The 25857-nt window shown below is 49.4% G+C and overlaps 1 protein-coding gene across 4 annotated transcripts in view; it reads right to left on the bottom strand.

Annotated features, from left to right (window-relative positions):
* Positions 1-25857, bottom strand: part of OGT (O-linked N-acetylglucosamine (GlcNAc) transferase) — a 257459-nt gene that overhangs the window by 130353 nt on the left and 101249 nt on the right. For all 4 annotated transcript variants that reach the window (XM_030208828.1, XM_030208829.1, XM_030208830.1 and 1 more), the window contains one exon: positions 2995-3096. In XM_030208828.1, coding sequence (XP_030064688.1) covers positions 2995-3096 — 102 coding nt within the window. The remainder of the gene's footprint in view (positions 1-2994; positions 3097-25857) is intronic.

Below are 25857 nucleotides of genomic sequence, written 5' to 3'. Positions count from 1 at the left end.
TTGAGTTTTTTCAGCTCTTCGATGAACCATGGGTTTTGATTTTTTCCTGTGTGATGTTCTGGTTTGGATTGGGGCGATTTTGTCTAGTGTTGTTATACATAAATTGTCCCATTCTTGGAGGAATTCGATGGTGTCAGCAGTTGTTGGCCATTCGTTCTGGTAGATCTGTTGCCAGAATGTTGTGGGGTCTATTTTTCCTCTCGTTGTGTATGTTTTTCGTTCATGTTTATTGATTGTGTTTATGTGTGTTTTTTGCCAGCAGAGAGAGACATTTGCTTTATGGTGGTCTGACCATAGTGTAGGTGTCCATCTTGTGTCAGTAATTATGAAAGTTGAGTCTGGTTCGAATTTGTTTGTTATGAAATCTAGTGTGTGTCCTTTTTTGTGTGTTGGTTGCGTGTTGGGTGCTTGCAGATCCCAGAGTTTTAAGAATTATTTGCATTCTCGTGTGCTTGCTGAGGTATCATCTTCTAGGTGTAGGTTGATGTCTCCTAATATAAGGATGTTTGAGGTAGATATACAGGAGTTCGAGATGAAGTCCATGAGTTGTGTTTGGGAGTCTTGCCATTTTCCTGGTGGCCTGTAGAATAGGATTGTGTTAAGGTGTCCTATTAGGTTTGGATGGTTAATTCTTGTCGATGCAATTTCAAGTTGTGGTGAGGTAGATTCACCCGTGATAGTGATGGTGAATTCGGGTTTGTAAATTATGGCTATTCCGCCTCCTCTTTTTCCATTTCTTGTCCAGTGGTTGATTTTGTATTCTGGTGGGCATGTTTCTAAGATGGCGGGGTCTGTGGGGCTATGGAACCAGGTTTCTGTGATAAATAGGAGGTCTAGATGATCTGTGGTGATCCAGTCTAGTATGTCTACTGAGTTGCTTACAGCTGATCTTGCACTGATGTATCCTAGTTGGATTGAGTGGTATGGTTCCGTGGGGGGGTTCGATGTGTTTATTTTTATTAGTTGTCTGTTTCTTCGGTGGTTGAATTTGTTGTTGCTGTTGTTTTCCTCTTTTTGTTGGTGGTGTTCATATCCGGAGATTTTTCCTTTTGGTTGGTTATTGTGTCTTTGGTTTAGTAGGTTGCTGATAGGTTGTGCATAAGGTTGGTGTGTTGTGGGTGAGTTGTTATGGGTGTTCTTTAGAGTGGACATTGTGTGTGTGTGAGTGCTGTGTGATATGTGAGTTATGGGGGTGTTATCAGGGTTGTGGGTTGTGTTTGCGTGTAAGAGTAGGGTGAGATAATGGATGATTAGGTGTTTTACTAGTATTCATATCTGTGTCTAAGGCGCTGTGAACATTCTGCTGGTTTAAATTCAAGACGGAGCAAAGCTTACATTTGCATTTAGTTTGGCAATTCAAAGCGAGGCAAAGTTTACATTTGCATTTAAGCGAGGCAAAGCTTACATTGCATTTAAGCTTAGCAACAATTCAATGCTTGGTAATGATACAAAGCGAGGCAGGCTTACATTTGTATTTAAACTTGGCAACAGTTCCTATTGATTATGCTAGTTTATGATCAGAGCAAAGCAAGCCTGTATTTACACTTGGAGCATAATAGTGAGTGTTACCTATTAATCTAATTATCTTACTACACAAGGTGGCTCATTTGTCTGGAATTCGGAGCAAGCTAGATAAATACATTTAAATTAAGCTGTTAGCAATGCAAGTAAGATTGCCTTCTGTTTAACGCCAGTAAAGCAGAGTATTAACTTTTAATCCAAGTTTAAAGCGGTGCATGCATTTAGCCTTCTATTTAAGCAAGCAAGGCAAAGCAAATTATAAACTTTTAAATCAAGCTGAAAGCAGTGCATGCAGTTAAGCAAAGCAGACAGTTAATTTTATTTATACTGTTGTGTTGTCCTTGTTCCGTGGTCGGGATGCTCTTCTGTCCAGCAGAAGTCGGCTCCTTTGTTGTTGGGTTTCAGAAGCATAAATGGTATAGAGTATGAAAATTTGAGCTTAACTGTCTAGATTGTGTGAGGTACTCTCTGTTGTATTATAGCTCCCGGTGGAATTGGGCTCGTCCGATCAGGACCCGTCGTGGCTATTCCGATGGCCGCTGTCTATTCCGGGTCGCTCGCTTGTTCGCGCTGGGGCTCAGCGCTGGAGGTCACGCTGGAGCTCGGTAAGGTCCTTCCGGTCCTTATTGTTTCCGTTGGCTCCCTGCTTCTTCACGTGGGGCTCCGACGGCTGGAACAGCTCCGCAAGCTCAGTGGAGGGGAGTCAGCTGTGCGTCGGCCTTCTGTCGCTCCTTGCCTCCCGTCTGATTCGCAGGGACTTAATTTAAATCAGTCTATTTGGACCAAGACATAATTACAGGAAACCACCAAGAGGAAGGGAAAAGATAGAAAGGCGTAACGGGGATAACTCAAGCCCACTGACATCAAGAAACAGATAACAGAAGTACGAGACCAATGGGAATGGGCTTAGTGAACTAGAAGGGGAAAAGAACAGTCTAAAGGTTGATTTTAGAGAACAGATAAAATCTAGCGGCCCAATTGTATGAAGAAACTGCTTGGCCTCTTTGGGAGCACAGACCTCAAAAACGCCAACTTTCTAGGTATGAAAGGATTAAAATTCTCTTTTTAAACAAAGAAAAGCAGCCCACTACTGATAATTACTGGGTGAAGGCTTTTAGGGCTACAAGAGTCAGAAAAGTAGGGCAAGTACAACAGTACACTTCCTGTGCAATCAAGTGGAGATATTTCCTGCGCATACAGCAAATTAGAATGTAAGCACATAGATTCTTGAAATCTAAGGAACATAACCCAGTCCCATCTGGTGGGGAGGGAATTGTTTAGTGCATACTTATTTTTAGTGCAAGCTAAAAACACTAGTGCACCCCTAAATGACTGAATAGTAATAGGGGCTGAGTGCTACTAATGAACAGCTATGAACAAGCCAAGCAGACACAACTTAAGAATGCATTTTCAGAAAAATCTACCATTATCATGATTTGTGGGGTTTGGTTTTTTTGGGTTTTTTTTTTTTACCTGGAGGCAGTGAGCCAAGTTGCAATAAGCATCAGGGAAATCTGGCTTCAATTTCAGAGCAGTACGGTAAGAAGCAATAGCTTCTGGTATATTCCCTGAATCCTGGAGAAAAAAAACACCACACAAAAAAAATTGTCAAAAAACACTGAAAACAAGCAACATAATGCAATGTATACCTTTACTAAAAAAACTTAAGCAACATGTTATGGAAATTAAATTGGGTTATATTAAAGTCCCTTAGAGACTACCCTTCCAATAAATTATTTTCTATTTCAGCTAAGCAAGGCAGAACTAGTCAAGCTAGGGCAGAAGAGAGGGCTGATGGTGGAGCTGTTTCTTTTTTTTTTAAACATAAGTGCAATTCTGGAGACTTCTTTGGAAGAAATCACCAAATTAGGGACTTTATTTATTTGTTGCATTTGTATCCCACCTTATCCCACCTCTTTGCAGGCTCAAAGTGGCTTACAATATTTTACTTATGCTTTGGAGCTGGATAACAATTGGACAATTAAGTTCTTTAAATGTCAGGATACCAATTTTTTGGTCACACACTTACTCTCTTTCCTGGTATTTGTAAGGCTTCTCAAGTTGAAAACTTTCTTTCAAAGACACAGGAATAATCTCTTTGGGGGCCACTTTCCATCTAAGATTCCTTATTTCTCTAAAATTGTTTACAAAGGGAATGTTTACATATTCTATGACCCCTTTCAGTTGACTCGTTTCTTTCAAATTAAAGGCTCGATGCACAAAGCTTACCGTGCCATTTAGCGAAAGCTACATACCTGTAAAAGGTATTCTCCGAGGACAGCAAGCTGATTGTTCTCACTGGTGGGGGACGTCCGAGGCAGCCCCTCCAATCGGAGATCTTCCCTAGCAAAGACGTTTGCTAGGCCACGCGCACGCAAACCGCGCATGCGCAACCGTCTTCCCGCCCGAACTCGCTCGTGTTCGTCAGCCCAGTAAATAGCAAAACAAAGACAAGGGAAGACAACTCCAAAGAGGAGGCGGGCGGGTTTGTGAGAACAATCAGCCTGCTGTCCTCGGAGAATACCTTCTACAGATATGTAGCTTTCGCTTTCTCTGACGACAAGCAGGCTGCTTGTTCTCACTGATGGGGTATCCCTAGCCCCCAGGCTCACTCAAAACAACAAACACGGTCAATTGGGCCTCGCAACGGCGAGAACATAACTGAGATTGACCTAACTTCAACTAACAGAATGCAGCCTGGAACAGAATAAAACTGGGCCTGGGGGGGGGGGGGGGGGGGGAGTTGGATTCTAAACCCCGAACAGATTCTGCAGCACCGTCTGCCCGAACCGACTGTCGCGTCGGGTATCCTGCTGTAGGCAGTAATGCGATGTGAATGTGTGGACAGATGACCACGTCGCAGCCTTGCAAATCTCTTCGATAGTGGCTGACTTCAAGTGGGCTACTGACGCTGCCATGGTTTTAACACTATGAGCCGTGACATGACCCTCAAGAGTCAGCCCAGACTGGGCGTAAGAAGGAGATGCAATCTGCTAGCCAATTAGAAATGGTGCGTTTCCCGACAGCCACTCTCCTCCTGTTGGGATCAAAAGAAACAAACAATTGGGCGGACTGTCTGTGGGGCAGATAGAAGGCCAATGCTCTCTTATAGTCCAATGTGTGCCGTTGACGTTCAGCAGGGCGGGTATGCGGACGGGGGAAGAATGTTGGCAAGACAATTGACTGGTTCAGATGGAACTCCGACACCACCTTCGGCAAGAACTTAGGGTGAGTGCGGAGGACTACTCTATTATGATGAAATTTAGTATAAAGAGCATGAGCTACTAGAGCTTGAAGCTCACTGACTCTACGAGCTGAAGTGACTGCCACCAAGGAAAATGACCTTCCACCAGGTCAAGTACTTCAGATGGCAGGAATCCAGTGGCTCGAAAGGGGGTTTCATCAGCTGGGTGAGAACGACATTGAGATCCCATGACACTGTAGGAGGTTTGACTGGGGGCTTTGACAAAAGCAAACCTCTCATGAATCGAACAACTAAAGGCTGTCCAGCGATCGGCTTACCTTCCACACGGTAATGGTATGCACTAATCGCACTTACAGAGTTGGTCTTAAGACCAGACTAGGACAAATGCAGAAGGTATTCAAGCAGGGTCTGTGTAGGAAAAGAGCGAGGATCTAGGGCCTGCTGTCACACCAGACGGCAAACCTCCGCCATAGAAAGAAGTAACTCTTCTTAGTGGAATCTTTCCTGGAAGCAAGCAAGACTCTGGAGACACCCTCTGAAAGACCCAAGGAGGCAAAACCTACGCTCTCAAACATCCAGGCCATGAGAGCCAGGGACCGGAGGTTGGGATGCAGAAGCGCCCCCTCGTTCTGAGTAATGAGGGTCGGAAAACACTCCAATCTCCAAAGCTCTTCGGAAGACAATTCCAGAAGAAGAGGGAACCATATCAGCGCGGCCAAAAGGGAGCAATCAAGATCATGGTGCCTCGATCTTGCTTGAGTTTCAGCAAAGTCTTCCCCACCAAAGGTATGGGAGGATAGGCATACAGGAGGCCCTCCCCCCAATGCAGGAGGAAGGCATCCAACGCTAGTCTGCCGTGGGCCTGAAGTCTGGAACAGAATTGAGGGACCTTGTGATTGACTTGAGCGGCGAAGAGATCCACTAAGGGGGTGCCCCACACTTGAAAGATCTCGCGTATCACTCTGGAACTGAGTGACCACTCGTGAGGTTGCATGATCCTGCTCAGTCGGCCAGACTGTTGTTTACGCCTGCCAGATACGTGGCTTGAAGAAACATGCTGTTCCGGCGAGCCCAAAGCCACATTCTGACGGCCTCCTGACACAGGGGTCGAGATCCGGTGCCCCCCTGCTTGTTGATGTAGTACAAGGCAACCTGATTGTCCGTCTGAATTTGAATAATTTGATGAGACAGCCGATCTCTGAAGGCCTTTAGAGCGTTCCAGACCGCTCGTAACTCCAGGAGGTTGATCTGTAGACCTTGTTCCTGGAAGGACCAACTCCCTTGGGTGTGAAGCCCATCGACATGAGCTCCCCACCCCAGGAGAGACACATCCGTTGTCAGCACCTTTTGTGGCTGAGGAATTTGGAAAGGACGTCCCAAAGTCAAATTGGACCGAATTGTCCACCAATGGAGGGACTAAAGAAAACTCGTGGACAGGAAGATTACGTCCTCTAGGTCCCCAGCAGCTTGGTACCACTGAGACGCTAGGGTCCATTGAGCTGATCTCATGTGGAGGCGGGCCATGGGAGTCACATGCACTGTGGAGGCCATGTGGCCGAGTAATCTCAACATCTGCCTAGCTGTGATCTGCTGAGACACTCATACCCAAGAAACAAGGGACAGAAGATTGTCGGTCCTCGTTTCCGGAAGATAGGCACGAGCTGTCTGAGAATCCAGCAGAGCCCCTATGAATTCGAGTTTCTGAACAGGAAGAAGGTGGGACTTTGGATAATTTATCACAAACCCCAGTAGCTCCAGGAGTCGAATAGTCATCTGCATGGACTGTAGAGCTCCTGCCTCGGAGGTGTTCTTCACCAGCCAATCGTCGAGATAAGAGAACACGTGCACTCCCAGTCTGCATAGAGACGCCGCTACCACAGCCAGGCACTTTGTGAACACCCTGGGCGCAGAGGCGAGACCAAAGGGTAGCACACAATGCTGAAAGTGCCATGTTCCCAGACGAAATCGGAGATACTGTCTGTGAGCTGGCAGTATCGGGATGTGGGTATAAGCATCCTTTAAGTCCAGAGAGCATAGCCAATCGTTTTCCTGAATCATGGGAAGAAGGGTGCCCAGGGAAAGCATCCTGAACTTTTCTCGGACCAGCTATTTATTCAGGGCCCTTAGGTCTAGGACGGGACGCATCCCCCCTGTTTTCTTTTCCACAAGGAAGTACCTGGAATAGAATCCCAGCCCTTCTTGCCCGGGTGGCACGGGCTCGACCGCATTGGCGCTGAGAAGGGCGGAGAGTTCCTCTGCAAGTACCTGCTTGTGCTGGAAGCTGAAGGATTGAGCTCCCGGTGGGCAATTTGGAGGCTTTGAAACCAAATTGAGGGAGTATCCTAGCCGGACTATTTGGAGAACCCACTGATTGGAGGTTATAAAGAGATCACCTTTGGTGAAAAAATTTTAACCTCCCCCCGACCGGCAGATCGTCCGGCACAGACACTTTTCGGCTATGCTCTGCTGGAGCCCGTCAAAAGCTCGTCCCTTGCTTTTGCTAGGGAGCCGCAGGGGCTTGCTGAGTCGCACGCTGCTGACAAGAGCGAGCGTGCTGGGGCTTGGCCTGGGCAGCAGGCTGGCGAGAGGGAGGATTGTACCTACGCCTATGTCGCGTTCTCGAGGGTCTTTGCATTCTGTCAGGTCCTCGAGGCAGAACCGGGAATCGTGAGCCCTTGGACCCCTGCCGATCGGCAGAGGCAGGCAAGACCACCCTGGAACTGGACATACAGAAGGACAGGACTGGAACTATGGATTGGAAGTAGGCAACTGGAACCGGCAGAACAGGAACCGCTTCACCTGCACTTAGCCACCGTTCCACTAGGGTTGAGCTCCAGCGTGCGGGTGGCCGGTAGGGCTTGCAAGGACAAGGCCAAAATGGAGATCCAAAGGACCCACCCTGGGTCTAGGAAATACGAGGAAGCAATACTAAATACTAGACTGCACTGAGCGCTGCACGCAGCCGCTAAGCCAGAAACACAAGACAGACTATGAAGACAAGACGTACAAGAGCTTAGCAGGAGCAAGGACTAGGGCAACATGCAAGCTAGGCATAAGGGGGTTCAGGGAATACTCACAGGGTAGACCCACTAGCTAGGTAGAGGCAGGATACAGGATAATCACCCAGGAAATTAGCTAGACAGAGGCAGGATTCAGGATATACACTCAGGATATACAAGCAGGGTTCAGGATATACGTTAGCTAGGCAGAGTAGGAAACCGGATAGCACTAGCTAGGCAGAAACAGGATTCAGGATATACACTCAGGACATACAAGCAGGGTTCAGGATATACACTCAGGATATATGCTAGCTAGGCAGCGCGGGAAACCGGATAACACTAGCTAAGCAGAAATAGGCTTCAGGATAGACACACAAGCTGGGCAAAGCAGGGCTCAGGGTAAACACAGAAGCTGGGCAAAGTAGGCTCAGGGTTAACATAAAAGCTGGGCAAAGCAGGGCTCAGGGTAAGAGAGAAAACCAGGAAGAACAGGCCAAGGGTCTTGGGCTGAAGCTACAGAAGCTCCACACACAGCCAGAGAAATAAACCCAGGCTGTAGCTGAGTATCTCCAAAGCCAGGCTGAGAACAAAGACTGAGGCTACAAACACTGAGGAAACACTAGAAAGACTAGCAGTCCCCAGACACTCAGAGAGGCAGAGCCCACCCGGAAGGACTAGCAGTCCACAGGTACAGAAAGCAGATGGGTAGGAACCAAGAGACAGGCTTAGTAGCAGTGCAACAGAACTCTCACTAACCTGCTGACCTTTAGGCATGACACCATGCAAAGGCCCTGACTACAAGCACAGCACTTCCTTCTGAAGGCTCTCACTGATGAGACATCAGCAGCAGGACAGAAGCAGGAAGTACAATGACCCCAAAGAGAGGCTTGACACAAGAAAGACAAGCAGGAGCCATCTTGGAAGCTGGCATAGAGCCGGTGGCAGCCATCTTAGTTGCTGGCTCCCTAGAGAGGCAGAGCCCACACAGGTGATTTCTAGTGGAATAATCAGCACACAAAGCCAGAGCTAACACTAACACCAAGACAGACAGAAGCCAGCAGAGCTGCTGACCCCCAGAAAGAAGGTAAGGCTGAGGGTGGTCACGGCCCACAAACGTGACAGCCTATTAGAAGGATAGGTAACAGTCCTTCTTCTGCCATAAAAACGGTTCTACCAGTTGAGGTAGATGCTGAAGGCGCCCGGCGGGAGAATTTGTCGAAAGCGGTGTCCCGCTGGTGGAGCTGCTCTACCACCTGTTCGACCTTTTCACCAAAAATATTATCCCCCCGGCAAGGAGAATTTGCAATCCGCTGCTGGATCCTATTTTCCAGGTCGGAGGCACGCAACCATGAGAGCCTGTGCATCACCACACCTTGAGCAGTGGCCCTGGACGCGACATCAAAAGTGTCAAACACCCCCTGGCCAGGAATTTATGACACACCTTGAGCTGCTCTGACCACCTGCTGAAAAGGCTTGGCTTGCTCAGAAGGGAGCTTATCCACCAAGTCCGCCAACTGCCGCACATTGTTCTGCATATGAATGCTCGTGTAGAGCTGGTAAGACTGGATTTTGGCTACGAGCATTGAAGAATGGTAGGCCTTCCTCCCAAAAGAATCCAAGGTTTTAGAGTCTCTGCCTGGGGGCGCCGAAGCATACTCTCTAGAACTCTTGACCTTCTTAAGGGCCAGAACCACAACCCCAGAGTCGTGAGGCAACTGAGCCCGCATCAACTCAGGGTCCCCATAGATCCGATACTGGGATTCAATCTTCTTGGGGATGTGGGGATTAGTTAGTGGCTTCGCCAAGTTCTCCAGCAGTGTCTTCTTGAAGACATGATGCATAGGTACTGTGGACGATTCCTTAGGTGGCGAAGGATAGTCTCAGGAGGAGAAAGCTGTCTTTCAGGGGAGGGAGTGGGATCAGAAGGAAGATCGTCAGACTCCTCATCTGAGAAATACCTGATGTCTTCCTCTGCCTCCCACGAGGCCTCACCATCAGTGTCGGACACTAGCTCATGAACCTCTGTCCGAAGCCGTGCCCGCCTCGACTCAGTCGACACATGGCCATGGTGGGAAACGTCGAAAAGTAGACTCTCGCATCGGTGGCGATGAAGCTTCCTCCATCGATGTCGTCGGAGAGTCTGCTTGGGAGGCAGCCGATGCGGGCACCGCAAGCTGGTACCAGCACCGGAGTCCTCACAACAGGCAAAGGGCCAGTCGTGCCTCACTCGACAACACTGGCGGCGCAAGCACCCCCGGTACCAGAGGAGAAGGGTTGCAACAGCTCTTCCAGGATCCCTGGAAGGATGGCCCTGAGGCTCTCGCTTAGAGCGGCCTGTCGAGGAAGGCTGGGAGTCCGGTGCAGGCAACGAGCTGAGAACCTGCTCAGGGCACGGAGGTGGTACCGGGCTGTCCAGGGTAGAGCGCATCGACACCTCCTGAATAGAGGGTGGGCGGTCCTCCCAGCGTCGATGCCTAGCGGGTGCCGATGCGCTCGGCGACCCAGAGCTCTCGGTACCACGACAGGAAGGTGACCGGTGTCGATGCTTCTTTGCCTTCACACGAAGCATGTCACCGGAACCTCCCGGTACCGAGGACGTCGAATCCAAGCGTCTCTTCCTCAGGGCCGTGTCCGAAGAAGGTCGATCCCGGGGGGTGGGGGGGGGGGGCGGCTGTACTGCAGGAGCCCTCGAGGCAGGGAGAGACCTACTCGAGGGCTCACTGCCACCAGCAGGGGAATGCACAGCCCTCACCTGCACTCCGAAGAAGCACCCTCCGACGACATCAGTACCAACGATGACCTCGGTACCGCCGACGTCGATGCACCGGCCGATGGCCTTGATACCGAGACCGTCGAAGCACCGGGCGAGGCCCTGAACAGAACATTCCACTGGGCCAATCTCGCCGCCTGAGTTCTCTTTTTTAACAAACAACAGAGAGTACAGGCCTGAGGACGGTGCCCAGCCCCCAGACACGGAAGTCACGAAGCGTGCATAGCCCGGTTCCACTGGGTGCACTTCTTGAAGCCGCTGGGAGGCTTCGATAACATGGGCAGGAAAATCACGCCGGTGAAATCAAATTCACGATGACGGTAAAGGCACCAAAAATAAAGGGAGAAAAACCTGTCGGGCGGCCAACAGGGCCGCTATCGAAAGCGGAAAGGAAACTTACAAGGGAAAAAGAATGCGAAATAAAGGAAAAACATTTTTTTTTTTTAAGAACACGCAAAGTAGATACAAGACGACGACTTCAGAAACGGAAGGGTGCACGAAAAGCACGAGGGTCTCCTCAGGGCACAGAACGATGGAAAACACAGCCGTCCCAAGCGCCGGAAAAAAAGAAGACTGACGAACACGAGCGAGTTTGGGCGGGAAGACAGCTCGCACAGCCTGTGGTCTGCGTGCGCGAGGCCTATCAAACGTCTTTGCTAGGGAAGATCTCCGATTGTAGGGGCTGCCACGGACGTCACCCATCAGTGAGAACAAGCAGCCTGCTTGTCCTCGGAGAAAGTTTGTTTTAGACTAGATATAGCCAGTTTACAGTTTACAAGGAGATCGTTAGTATTAAAATGAGCACCCCAAGCAATGCACAGAAAATTCTGTGCATGGCACTTCTACCTTTGTGCAAATTTTTACGGCAGAACTGGACCTGCCGTTATGGGCAGTAGTCTGTTTGCACTGTGTAGTAGTACAAGCAGACCACCTCCATTACTACTACTACTACTATTTAGCATTTCTATAGCGCTACAAAGCATATGCAGCGCTGCACAAACATAGAAGAAAGACAGTCCCTGCTCAAAGAGCTTACAATCTAGTAGACAAAAATAAAGCAAACAATCAATAATGTGTAGAGGAAAGAAGAGAGGAGGGTAGGTGGAGGTGAGTGGATACAAGTGGTTACGAGTCAAAAGCAATGTTAAAGAGGTGGGCTTTCAATCTAGATTTAAAGATGCTCAAGGATGGGGCAAGACGTAGGGGCTCAGGAAGTCTATTCCAGGAATAGGGCGCAGCAAGACAGAAGGAGTGAAGTCTGGAGTTGGCAGTAGCGGAGAAGGGAACAGATGGTGAAATTAGATCTTACCTGCTGATTTTCTTTCCTCTAGACCCTCCAGACCGGTCAAGACGCGTGGGTTATGTCCTCCTACCAGCGGAGGGAGACTGAGAAACACTGAGCTTTTGAATACGTATATATAACTGTGCAGTACATCCACTAGCCAGTATAACCTGACAAAGCAGAGAAAACAAAAACACCAACTACAACGAACAAACCCTGTACGTGGTCACTGCCAACTGGACACTCTTCATTTCTTTCACTGTGTCCCTTTTATTGTGTGTGCTTCCACAGGTGGACTATCAAACACGGTCACACCTGACCAGACCCATACCAACAAAACTGGTAAAACCAGAGTCTGAAACCATAGAAACCACACTCAACAGCTGCCAATAGAGAACAACCGACAAAACAGACCCAAACAGACCTCCGGGCCTGAAGTACAGACGGGCAGGCCTTGACCGGTCTGGAGGGTCTAGAGGAAAGAAAATTAGCAGGTAAGATCTAATTTCACCTTCCTCCACGACCCTCCAGACCAGTCAAGACGCGTGGGACGTACCAAAGCAGTAAAAGATCCTAAGGGGGGGGGAAGTGACGTCACCGAGCCAAGATGGCTGCTTGAGCAAAGAGCTCTGGCTGTCCCACGAAGAAAAGTGGAAATACAAGCAGTTAGCGCGAAGCTACAATAAAATCAGCGATCGCGGATAACAGCGGAATATCAGGTGATCGAAAAACGCATGGCAGCTCGAATAAAGCACTCGCTGGCGGGTTTCGCATATACGGGATCCAGCACGTCGACACAGCAGGCCGCGGTACAAAAAAAGAAAAACAGGCGGAAGGCCCAGCGGAGGAGCGGCCGGTTCAACAAGAACAGATACCGCAGGAATCCCAGATCCTCTTTACACAAGAGGAATCGCTAACGGATGAAAATGAACCAATTCTAGAGATTAGAGACTGGCTAAAAGAAATAACAGGAGAACTGAAAGCCCTCCGCTCTGATTTAATCACTCTAGGTGCGGATCTCAGAGGTGATATCGCTGCATTAGGAACTCGAGTAGCAGAAACGGAAGAGCGCTTAGATGATCAAAGCGAACTGCTGCAATCTGTAATGGAGCAACAAGCGAAGGAAAGGAAAAACATCCAACAAATATGGGACAAAATGGAGGATATAGAAAACCGCAGTAGACGTCATAACATCAGAATCCGAGGTATTCCAGAGACTCCCCTATATGCGGATTGTGAACATACAGTGCAGCAAATAGCAAGCGCCATCCTAAAGGAAATACAAATAGATAAAGACCCCTCGGAGATACAAATCGAGAGGGCACACCGAGCGCTATGGAGCACCCAGAAACAACCAGCCGAAAGATATGATAGCCTGCTTTGTGGACTATAAGCTGAAAGAGAAAATAATGCAGGCAGCACGAGAAAAGCCGAATTTCAAATGGGATACACACCAGATTCAACTTTATCAAGATCTGGCGGCATCTACGCTGCGATGACAGGCAGAACTACGCCTGATCACTCAATACTTACGCACGCAGAACATTCAATATAGATGGAGTCACCCCTTCGCCCTGCGCTTCTATAAAGAAGAAAAATTACACCAAATCAGAGAGGTGGCAGAAGCGGCATTGATATTTCCAGACAAAGAGCTGCACTCCACGATGGCGCCAAGGCGGGAAACGGGGACAATGCGTAGAGAGAGACCCAGATGGCAGAGAGTGACAAAAGGAAAAGGACGGCTACAACGTCAGCAATCGGATACTACACTGAGAAGTGGAGGTCGGGTGACTACTTGAATTTAAATCGATAACACAGAATCAATCGGCCAGGAGGCATTGCAATGGAAGATGCACGATGGCGCACACAGAATAGCTACTATTAAGGACTGAGAGGTAGTAAGTGAACTGAAATGCCACTGTTAAGTTAAAGCAGGAATATAAAGGTTAATATGTTAATGTTGCACCAGAGGAGAGTTTAAAATGTTCAACTATGTTTAAACACATACTGGGCTAACAGTACACGAAATAGCTAACCGATAAGCAGAGGGACACGGGACGGTCACATTTTACCCCAACACACCTGATCCAAATATGACAGGTGATAACGGTCATGGGAGAGGGATACATGGGGATAGAGGGGGGAAATATTCACTGATACTGCTGCACCAAGATAGATGTGGTCTTTTGAGGCAGAGGGGTTGCGAGAGTACCAGGGAAGGAGAGGATATGGCAGAAACTAACAAAGAAGGACATGATGGGCACCATTGACTTACTCACTATCAATGTGAAGGGCTTAAACTCCCTGGCAAAACGCCAACTCCTTTTTAAGGAGGCAATGCGTCTCAGGGCAGATATAATTTTTGCGCAAGAAACGCATTTGCTACCAAACATGAAAAGCTATGTAAACATGGACGATATAAGGATATATATTTTGCATCTAGTCACATAGAGAACAAAAAAAAGGGGGTACTGATAGCACTGACACATAGATATATATGGCAGGTGCGGAGAGTGGTGAGAGATAGAGATGGCCGATATATATTACTGATAATAAGCTTGGGGACAGAGGTCTTTACCCTGTTAAACATCTATGCCCCAAATGAGCATCAGGGCTCCATCTATGAGGAACTATCGGAACTTATAGCAAAACACATAGAGGGAGAATTACTGATGGGAGGGGACTTTAACCTAATGCCCCACCCATCAATGGATAATGCCACACAGGGGATACGCTATGCACGAACAGATCAAGCTAAACTACATACGTTTTTATCCAAATGGCAGATGATAGATATATGGAGGCATTATAACCCCACATCTCGCAGCTACACATATTACTCAGCAGTACATGCATCATACTCCAGAATAGATTTATGGCTAGGAGGGCGAGCTGTACTGCAACAGGTGCAAACAATTCAAATACAGAATAAAACGTGGTCGGATCACGCCCCGCTTACCCTACAACTAAAAAGTGCAACTAATAGACTGCCCCCCCCCCCCCCCGACATGGCGCATGGATGATAGTATGTTAGCAGATCAAAATGTTATAAAACAATTAGAAGAAGATATAAAACACTACATTAGCGAAAATGATACGGGGGAAGTAGGAGATGAGGTAGTATGGGAGGGCCTAAAAGCAGTCCTAAGAGGCCAAATTATATCACTGCAGGCCCATAGGAACTGACAGAAGCAAGCAAAAACACAACAATTATATGTAGAGCTAGAAACACTGCAAACAACAATGGCCAATGGAAATCCGCCAACTAACGCAGCGGAGAGATGCCACCAGGTACAAATGGAACTTAGGGAACTCCAGTTAGCAGAAGTGGCAGAAACCCTGCAAAAAACTCAACAATGCCATTTTGAATTTGGTAATAAAGCGTCCCGATTATTAGCATATAAACTGAAGCAGCATAAAAGCAAAAATTATATCCATACAATAGAAGAAAACACAGGGCAAAGATCAACCACAACTAAGGAAATTAGCCGGGCCTTTATGGATGTCTATAAATACTTGTATAGAGACGAGATTCACACAGACCCTCAAACAACACAGACCTACCTGGAAAAGGTAGAGCTCCCCCAAATCAGCCCAGACCAAAATGCCATACTCTTGGCGCCGATAGAACTAAAAGAGATAGAGTGGGCCATTAGTAACCTACCAAATGGAAAAGCGCCAGGGCCAGACGGGTTTACGAATAAATTTTATAAGAGCTTTAGAAATCTATTAGCCCCCTTACTGACCCGAGTTTTAAATGGGATTGAGCATCAGGAAGAACTGCCCTACTCGTGGAGGCTGGCACATATAATCATACTGCTAAAGCCGGGGAAAGACCCGAAACACTGCGGTTCATACCGCCCAATATCGTTATTAAACACAGACTACAAAATCTTTACGAAGATTCTGGCTAAGCGCTTACAAATGTTTATGCCGCAACTAGTACGAGATGACCAAACGGGGTTTATAGAGGGTAGACAGACATTTGATAACATAAGAAGAGCTATACATCTCATACAGGAAATCAATAGCACGCAGCAACCAGCGGTACTTCTGTCACTTGACGCCGAAAAAGCGTTCGATAGAGTTCACTGGCCCTACATGTTTGAAGTACTAAAGAAAATGGGGATAACAGGCAGCTTTATAGCATGGATAAGACAACTATATAAACAACCACTAGCGGCTCTGATTATTAATGGGGAATGCTCTGAAACCTTTACACTGGAGAGAGGGACACGACAGGGATGCGCCCTGTCACCTCTGCTTTTTGCCCTAACATTAGAACCTCTAGTCCAGGATATTCGATTACACCCCAATATACAAGGAGTCCGTATCGGACAATAGACACATAAAATCATGTTATTCGCAGATGATATCTTGCTCACGGTGACAAATCCCCAGGGCTCCATGGAGGGCATAACACAAATTCTGCAGCAATTTGGGAAAATAGCAGGGTTTAAAATAAATATGACTAAATCAGAACTAATGGGCCTGAACCTGTCCGGAGAAACCACCAAGGCCATAAACAGCAATACCCATTGCGATGGGCAACTCGCTCATTGCGATATCTGGGAGTCAATCTTACACCCAATTTATCAGATATATATGAAGCAAACTTTCCCCCCAAAATGCGGGAGCTATTCAAAGACCTAGATCGATGGGAGGGATTGGAGCTATCATGGATAGGCAGAATACAAGCGATAAAAATGATGATCTTACCCAAGATATTATATCTCTTCATAGCACTGCCACTACCGATCCCCAATAAATTTTTCCGACAACTAAAGCGTAAAACATTTGCATATATATGGAAACATAAACCGCCGCGAGTTCGAGCGGAAATGCTCTATCAATCAAAAAAAAAAGGGGGTATGGGAGTACCACATTATTATCGATATTATCAAGCAGCACAGTTGAGGATACTGGTAACTTGAGTTAACGCTGAAACAAAACCATGGCTTCAGATAGAAAAACAATGGGTGGGTATGCATCAACCAGCCATGCTGCTATGGCAACCTAGAAAGCGAATCAGAGCAATGGCGGCACTTTTGCCAATAGCAATTCAATTACCACCTGACCTGGAACACGATACGTCAGCAGTTTTGCCCAAATAGAACATATTTCCGAAAGATGCACATTAGGGGAGCACCAGGTTTGCATGGGAAGAGGGAGATACAGTGTATAAACAATGGGAACAGAGAGGGCTAAAACAGCTAGGACAAATATGGGAAGAGGGGTTAGTACATTCCTATGATGAGCTGCAGGAGGAATATGACCTTCAACCACAGCATTTAATTTACTACTCCAGAATTAGAAACTACATCCTTCGAAAAGCGAGGGCAGAGTTGCAGGGTGAGGAAACAGAGTTGGAACGGGCAATGGGAGGGAGTAGCACCAAGGGATGTATAACACGAATATATGCAGCATTATTAGCACATAGAACCCCCATATTGAAATACACACAGAGATGGGAACAAGACACAGATACTAGACATGATATACACAGCTGGGAGAAGGCATGGGGCTTCTTGTTAAGTAGCTCTGTGAGTAGTGCCATCATAGAGAATGGATATAAGATACTATATCGCTGGTACTACACCCCGGACAGACTAGCCAAAATGATACCAGAAGCGTCGAATCAATGCTGGAGGGGATGTACAGTGAAGGGAGACATGCTACACATCTGGTGGACGTGCCCAAAAATACAAAGATACTGGAGAGAACTATTAGGCATACTTAAAACAAATACTGGGCAAAGAGTATCCACTGACAATGGACCATTGCATACTACACTTTCGACCCACAGGACTTTCGAAACCTCTACATCAATTGGCCTCCATGTTTTTGGCAGCGAGCAAGATTGCGGTGGCATCCGCATGGAAGCAACAATCGACTCCCCCAGCAGTGAAAGTGATATATAAAATGGACTACTTCTACCAAATGTCTAAATTGACGGCGATAAAGAATGGACAATTAGCCCAGTTCTTAAAAATCTGGGATAATTACAAAGAATGGAGGCATCGGGCCGGGATCGACCTTGATGCGCCCCAGCTGATGACACCACGGCTCTGAACGCCATTGAACGTGCAAGGACCGAAATACATCATAAATTTAACCACGGGGGCAGCAGTGTCGGGACTATTGCAGAATGAAAATAGAAGAGACATACGGGCAGGGAGTTGGGGAAGGGAGGGAGGGGGGAGGGGATATGGGATTGTTCATATGTAAATTACAGCAATATACTTTGAAGTGTATGTTAAACTATATAAATAAACATTAAAAAAAAAAAAAAAGATCCTAAGGGCGGGATCCACGAAGGCCAGAGGTCAACACTGCAGCCCCAAAACCTGCCTCTTCCTTGGCATGCACATCAATCCTAGTGTTTAACAAAGGAATGCAATGACGACCAAACCGCCGCTCGACAAATATCTAACGGAGGAATCATACTACTCTCCGCCCAAGAGGTCGCCACTCCCCTGGTACAATGAGCCGAAAATTCCTTAGGGACCACGCGACCCTTCAGCAAATAAGCAGAAGCAATCGATTCCTTCAACCATCTAGCTATCGTAGCTTTGGAAGCTGCTGCGCCCTTTCTTGCCCCACCATGAAGAACAAACGGTCAGAAAGTCTATAGTGCCGAGTTCTGGAAATATAACAGCGCAGGACTCTTCGCACATCTAACTTGGCCAGTAGACGCTGTTCCGCATCCCCCGCAAAGTCCCTCAAAACTGGCAAGGAAATAACTTGATTTACATGGAACTCTGAAACCACCTTGGGCAAAAAGGACGGCACCGGGCGCAACGAAACCTTCTCTTTGTAAAAAGACAAAAAGGGGTCTCTACAACACAATGCCTGAAGTTCCGACACCCTCCGAGCTGAAGCAATGGCCACCAAGAACACCGTCTTTAGGGAAAGATCCTTATCAGAAACAGAAACCAAGGGCCCAAACGGCGGCCTCACCAAAGCATCCAAAACGAGATTCAAATCCCACGGAGGCACCATCCGTCGCCGGGGCAGTCGTAGTAACTTAACACCCTTCAAAAACCGAACAACATCAGAACTAGAAGCCGACGACTTCCCCAGGATCTTCCCACGAAAACACGACAAAGCCGCCACCTGTACCTTCAAGGAAGACAAGGCCAGACTCCTGTCCATACCATCCTGCAAAAACTCCAATACATCCGTCATCGACGCTCGAAAGGGCAGAACCTGTCTACCTGCACACCAATGCTCAAAAACTCTCCAGACCCGGACATACGCCAACGAAGTGGACTGCCTACGCGAACTCAACATCGTATCGATAACTCTGGCCGAAAAACCTTTCTTCCTTAACCTGTGCCTCTCAAGAGCCAGGCCGTAAGCGAGAACCGATCCTGATCTGGCATAACTATCGGTCCCTGACACACCACCACTGCATCTGACAACGGAAGAGGATCCACTACTGCTAACCGAACCAGATCGCCGTACCACGGCTGACGCGGCCAATTTGGGGCTATCAAAATCACTTGTCCGGGATGCCAAGCTATGCGCTGAACCACGCGACCGACTAACGGCCATGGAGGAAAAACATACAGCAACTCCAGAGGCCAAGGCATCAGGAGCACATCTATGCCTTCCGCTCGAGGATCCCTCCGACGACTGAAAAACCTCTGAACCTGAGCATTGCGGGCTGTTGCCATGAGATCCATCACGGGAATTCCCCAGACCGACACAATGCGATTGAACACCGACCGATGCAGACCACTCTCCGGGGTCTAGCGAATGCCTGCTTAGGTAATCTGCCTCCACGTTGTCTACTCCAGCCACATGTGCCGCGGATAGCGCTAGAAGATGAACCTCCGCCCATTGGCACAACAGTGCCGCCTCCTCCGCGACCGCCTGACTCTTTGTGCCCCCCTGACGGTTGACATAAGCCACGGCGGTGGCGTTGTCGCAGAACACCCGAACCGCTTTCCGCACCAATAGACTCTGAAACATCTGTAGCGCTAACCGAATGGCCTGAGTTTCTAAACTACTGATGGACCACTGCGCTTCCGTCCGAGACCAGCGACCTTGAGCTACCTGCCCGAGACAATGAGCTCCCCAGCCCTGAAGACTGGCGCCTGTGACAAGAACCACCCACTGCGGGGCCTCCAACGGCATTCCCTTTTCCAGATTGCATGGATCTAACCACCACCGGAGGCTGAGGCGCGGGATTACCGACAGCTGAAGGCGCATGTCCAACTCCTGAGACAGAGGTGACCATCGACTGAGAAGAGCTGACTGCAACTGCCGCATATGCGCCCAGGCCCATGGCACTACCTCTATGGTGGCCGCTATCAACCCCAGGACTTGTAGATACTCCCGTGCCTTCGGAGCCGATTCCGCCAGAAATCGACGAATCTGACCCTGCAACTTGTGAATCCGAGAGCCCGGCAGGAAGACTCGACCGTTCCTGGTGTCGAAACGAACCCCCAGATACTCCAGCGACTGCGATGGCCCCAGGTGACTCTTGCCGAAGTTCACTACCCAGCCCAGAGACTGAAGAAACTGAACCACTCGAGCAGTGGCCACCTCGCTCTCCGACTGGGACTTGGCCCGGATCAACCAATCGTCCAGATACGGGTGCACCAGAATACCCTGCTTCCGCAAGGCCGCCGCCACTACAACCATGATCTTGGAAAATGTTCGAGGAGCCGTTGCTAATCCGAAAGGCAGAGCACAAAACTGAAAATGCTTCCCTAACACTGCAAAGCGCAGAAAATGCTGATGAGCGGCCCGAATGGGGATGTGCAGATAAGCCTCCGTCAAATCCAAAGACGTGAGAAACTCCCCTTCCTGCACCGCGACAATGACCGACCTCAACGTCTCCATGCGAAAAGAGGGGATTCAGATCTGCATTGACTGCCTTCAGATCTAAGATAGGCCGAAAGGCATCCTCCTTCTTTGGGATCACAAAATAGATTGAATAGCAGCCCAAGTGGCGCTGAGTGGCGGGAACAGGTACCACCACCCCCAGACTGATCAGGTGAGCCAGAGTGTCCCGCACTGCTGCCCGCTTGAGCCTCGAATGACAAGGGGACTCCAGGAACCTTTCGGGAGGCGAGCTGTCGAACTCCAGAGCGTATCCGTCTCGCACCACCTCGAGAATCCACTGATCCGATGTGATTTGGGCCCAGTCCTGGTAAAACAGACTCAGCCGAGCCCCTACCCGAACCAGATCCTGGGCCCGCACACCTTCATTGCGAATTATGCCGCGAAACCTGTCTTCCTGCGGAAAAATCACGCCCTCCGCGCCGATTCCCACGAAAGGACTGAGTGCGCTGGAAGAACCGACCTCTAAAGGACCCACTAGTCCTCCCGGGCCTATACCGGCGAGCCTCCTTAAACCGACCTCGGGCGGAAGTACCCCTGGAAGCCGCCTTGGGACGAAAATTCGGAAGACGAGGGGCCTTGGCATCGCTGAGACCGCGCACCAACTTATCCAAATCCTCACCAAAAAGCATGGACCCCTTAAAAGAAAGCGAACAAAGCTTGGCTTTAGAGGCTGCGTCCGCGACCCAACCTCGCAACCAAAGGGCCCTACGTGCCCCCACCAGCATAGCCATATTCTTGGCCAAGGCACGGAGCAAATCAAAGCGCACCAGACAAAAAAGACGATCCCATCTCCAATTTGGCTAACTCCTGCACCCCCGAGGTCCCAATCTCCACCGAATCATCAAGAAGCTTCTCGGCCCATCGGAAACACGCCCGCGCAACCAGCCCCCCACAAACCGAGGCCTGCAGGGCCAGGGCCGACAAATCGAAACTCCGCTTGAGGAAGGACTCAAGCCTCCTATCCTGGGGTTCACGGAGAGCGGTCTCCCCGTCCACCGGAATAGCCGTGACTTTTGTAACTGCTGTCACCACAGCATCTACTGTGGGTGCCTTAAAGGAATCTCTATCTTCCTGTGGGAGCGGATAAAGTCTAGACATCGCTTTAGACACTTTACAGGGAGAATCCGGCGAATGCCACTCTTGAAACACCATATCCCGGAGATCCTTATTCATGGGAAAGGACCTAGCCTGCCGCTGAATCCCCTTAACCAAGGGATCTACCTGTCTAGCCTATCTAAAGCCGCCTCTGGCTGTTCAAACTTAAGGGTGGAAGAGACCTGCTCAATGAGCTCCGCAAGCTCCTCCCTGTGAAAAATCCTCACTACAGATGGATCCTCCCCAGGAACCACCAACTCCGGATCCTGAGAGCCCTCAAACCCCTCAGGATCCCCTATATCACTAAAAGCACCTTCGGATCCTAGAGGAGAGAATCCCTCCTCGTCGTCCCACTCAAACAGAGGCCTCTTAGCCAGTGCCGAACTAGTCCCCTCCCCTAAAGGTGGGGGTCCCGACTTCCAGGCTTGATAGAGGGTCCAAACAAAATCCGGAGGAAAACCAACGCCTCCTGTACCCTCAGGCACCACCTTCGGAGCCGACCCAGGAGCAGCAGGGCCAAAAACAGCTGATTCCGTGGGACGCACGGTATCCAAAATGGCGGACGTTCCCTCCAAAACTAAATTTGCTGACGCCGTCCCTGCCGGCGCTCCCGCCGCCCCCGAAATAGCTGGAACCTCCGCAACCAACACCGGGGGCGCCGCCATCGGCGAGGCCTGCTTCGGTTCGCCTCACAACTGTCACTGACCTCCCGGAGATTCTACTCCTCGACGCGAACACGCGCGACACCAGAGGAGTTTGCCTGCCATAACTCCAAATCTCACAACACGCTGTGCGAAGCGCCGCAAAACCTCTCACTCACCGCTTCCCTACAACAATCACTCGCACTGCTCTCTCTCGCTACCAACAGGAATCGAACCTGCCGTCCGTTCCTAGATAGATATAGCCTCAGATAGCTCTTAAAGAGACATCAACCCAATTTGGCAGCTGAGAAATGGGAGGCACTCAAGGCTACAATATTATAAAAGCAGCCGAGGCACAAAGCTGCCAGAATCTCCATAGAGAGCAGCACAGGGGGAGGGACCTGAACACAGGTGTAACACCCCAGGGGGGGAAAACTGGGCCCCACCGGACCCAGGGCCCCGAAGCACTTTTTTTTTTTTTTTTTTTAAACACACGTACAGGGAATAGTCAAATCCAATAAATTTGGCAATAAGAGAAAATCCCCTTAACCGAATAATTAAACTACCTCACCAAACTATTGAAGACTGCACAGGCTGTCCATCTACCTCTGCTGAGACTGAGAAAATACTGGCTAGTGGATGTACTGCACAGGTTATATATACAGTATTCAAAAGCTCAGTGTTTCTCAGTCTCCCTCTGCTGGTAGGAGGACATAACCCACGCGTCTTGACCGGTCTGGAGGGTCGTGGAGGAAAGGTGAAATTAGGTCTTACCTGCTAATTTTCTTTCCTCTAGACCCTCCAGACCGGTCAAGACGCGTGGGTTATGTCCTCCTACCAGCAGAGGGAGACTGAGAAACACTGAGCTTTTGAATACTGTATATATAACCTGTGCAGTACATCCACTAGCCAGTATAACCCTGACAAAGCAGAGAAAACCAAAACACCAACTACAACTAACTACCCTGTACGTGGTCACTGCCAACTGGACACTTTCTTCATCTCTTTCATTGTGCCCTTTTTATTGTGTGTGCTTCCACAGGTGGACTCTCAAACACGGTCACACCTAACCAGACTCATAACAACAAAAGTCTGAAACCATAGAAATCACACTCAACAGCTGCCAAGATAGAACAGAAAGACCAGACTAAAACAAACCTCCTGGCCTAAAGTACAGACAGGGCGGGCCTTGACCGGTCTGGAGGGTCTAGAGGAAAGAAAATTAGCAGGTAAGACCTAATTTCACCTTCCTCCACGACCCTCCAGACCGGTCAAGACGCGTGGGAAGTACCAAAGCAGTAACATCCTAAGGGCGGGATCCACAAAGGCCAGAGGTCAACACTGCAGCCCCAAAGCCTGCCTCGTCCTTGGCATGTACATCAATCCTGTAATGCTTAACAAACGAATGCAAAGACGACCAAACCGCCGCTCGACAAATATCTAACGGAGGAATCATACTACTCTCCGCCCAAGAGGTCGCCATTCCCCTGGTAGAATGAGCCGAAAATTCCTTAGGAACCACGCGACCCTTCAGCAAATATGCCGACGCAATTGACTCCTTCAACCATCTAGCTATAGTAGCTTTGGACGCTGCCGCGCCCTTTCTTGCACCACCATGGAGAACGAACAAGCGATCCGACAGTCTATAGTGCCGAGTTCTGGAAATGTAACAGCGCAAGACTCCTCGCACATCTAACTTGGCCAGTCGCCGCTGCTCCGCATCCCCCGCCAAATCACCCAAAACTGGCAAGGAAATAACTTGATTCACATGAAACTCTGACACCACCTTGGGCACAAAGGACGGCACCGGGCGCAACGAAACCTTCTCCTTGGAAAAGGACAAAAAGGGTTCTCTACAAGACAAAGCCTGAAGTTCCGACACCCGCCGGGCTGAAGTAATAGCCACCAAGAACACAGTCTTTAGGGACAGATCCTTATCCGAAACCAAGGGCTCAAACGGCGGTCTCACCAAAGCCTCCAGCACGAGATTCAAATCCCACGGAGGTACCATCCGCCGCCGTGGCGGACGCAGTAACTTAACACCCTTCAAAAACCGCACCACATCCGGACTAGAAGCTAACGACTTCCCCTGGATCTTCCCACGAAAACACGACAAAGCTGCCACCTGCACCTTCAAAGAAGACAGGGCCAGACCCCTGTCCATACCATCCTGCAAAAACTCCAAGACATCTGTTACCGACGCTTGAAAGGGAAGAACTTGTCTACCTACACACCAATGCTCAAATACTCTCCAGACCCGGACATACGCCAACGAAGTGGACTGCCTACGCGAACTCAACATCGTATCGATAACTCTGGACGAAAAACCTTTCTTCCTTAACCTGTGCCTCTCAAGAGCCAGGCCGTAAGCGAGAACCGATCCGGATCCGGCATAACTATCGGTCCCTGACACAACACCCCTGCCTCTGACAACGGCAGAGGATCCGCTACTGCCAACCGAACCAGATCTCCGTACCACGGCCGACGCGGCCAATTCGGGGCTACCAAAATCACTTGACCGGGGTGCCGAGCAATGCGCTGAATCACTCGACCGACCAACGGCCATGGCGGAAACACATACAGCAACTCCTGCGGCCAAGGCATCAGGAGCGCGTCTATGCCCTCCGTTCGAGGATCCCTCCGCCGACTGAAAAACCTCTGAACCTGAGAATTGTGGGCTGTTGCCATGAGATCCATCACGGGAAGTCCCCAGACCGACACAATGCGATTGAACACTGCCCGCTGAAGCGCCCATTCTCCTGGGTCCAGAGAATGCCTGCTTAGGTAGTCTGCCTTCACGTTGTCCACTCCAGCCACATGTGCCGCGGAGAGCGCTAGAAGATGAACCTCCGCCCATTGACACAACAGCGCCGCCTCCTCCGCGACCGCCTGACTCTTTGTGCCCCCCTGACGGTTGACATAAGCCACGGCGGTGGCGTTGTCGCAGAACACCCGGACTGCCTTCCGCACCAGCAGACTCTGAAACGCCAGCAGCGCCAGCCGAATGGCCCGAGTTTCCAAACGATTGATGGACCACTGAGCTTCTACCTGAGACCAACGACCTTGAGCTACCTGACCGAGACAATGAGCTCCCCAGCCCTGAAGAATGGCGTCTGTGACGAGGACCACCCACTGTGGAGCCTCCAACGGCATTCCCTTGTCCAGATTTCCTGGGTTTAGCCACCACCGGAGACTGAGGCGTGGGCTTATCGGCAGCTGAAGACACACGTCCAACCCCTGCGACAGGGGTGACCACCGACTGAGAAGAGCTGACTGCAACTGCCGCATATGCGCCCGGGCCCACGGAACTACTTCTATGGTGGCCGCCATCAACCCCAGAACTTGCAGATACTCCCGGGCCGTCGGAGCCGCCTCCGACAGGAACAGACGAATCTGATCCTGCAACTTGCGAATCCGAGGGCCCGGCAGGAAGACTCTACCGTTCCTGGTGTCGAAAAGCACCCCCAGATATTCCAGCGACTGTGACG

Source organism: Microcaecilia unicolor, chromosome 7, assembly GCF_901765095.1.
Source record: "Microcaecilia unicolor chromosome 7, aMicUni1.1, whole genome shotgun sequence".
In the NCBI taxonomy this organism is placed as follows: domain Eukaryota; kingdom Metazoa; phylum Chordata; class Amphibia; order Gymnophiona; family Siphonopidae; genus Microcaecilia; species Microcaecilia unicolor.
Note: the sequence above shows the minus strand (reverse complement) of the source record. Positions and strands in the feature narration are given on the sequence as shown.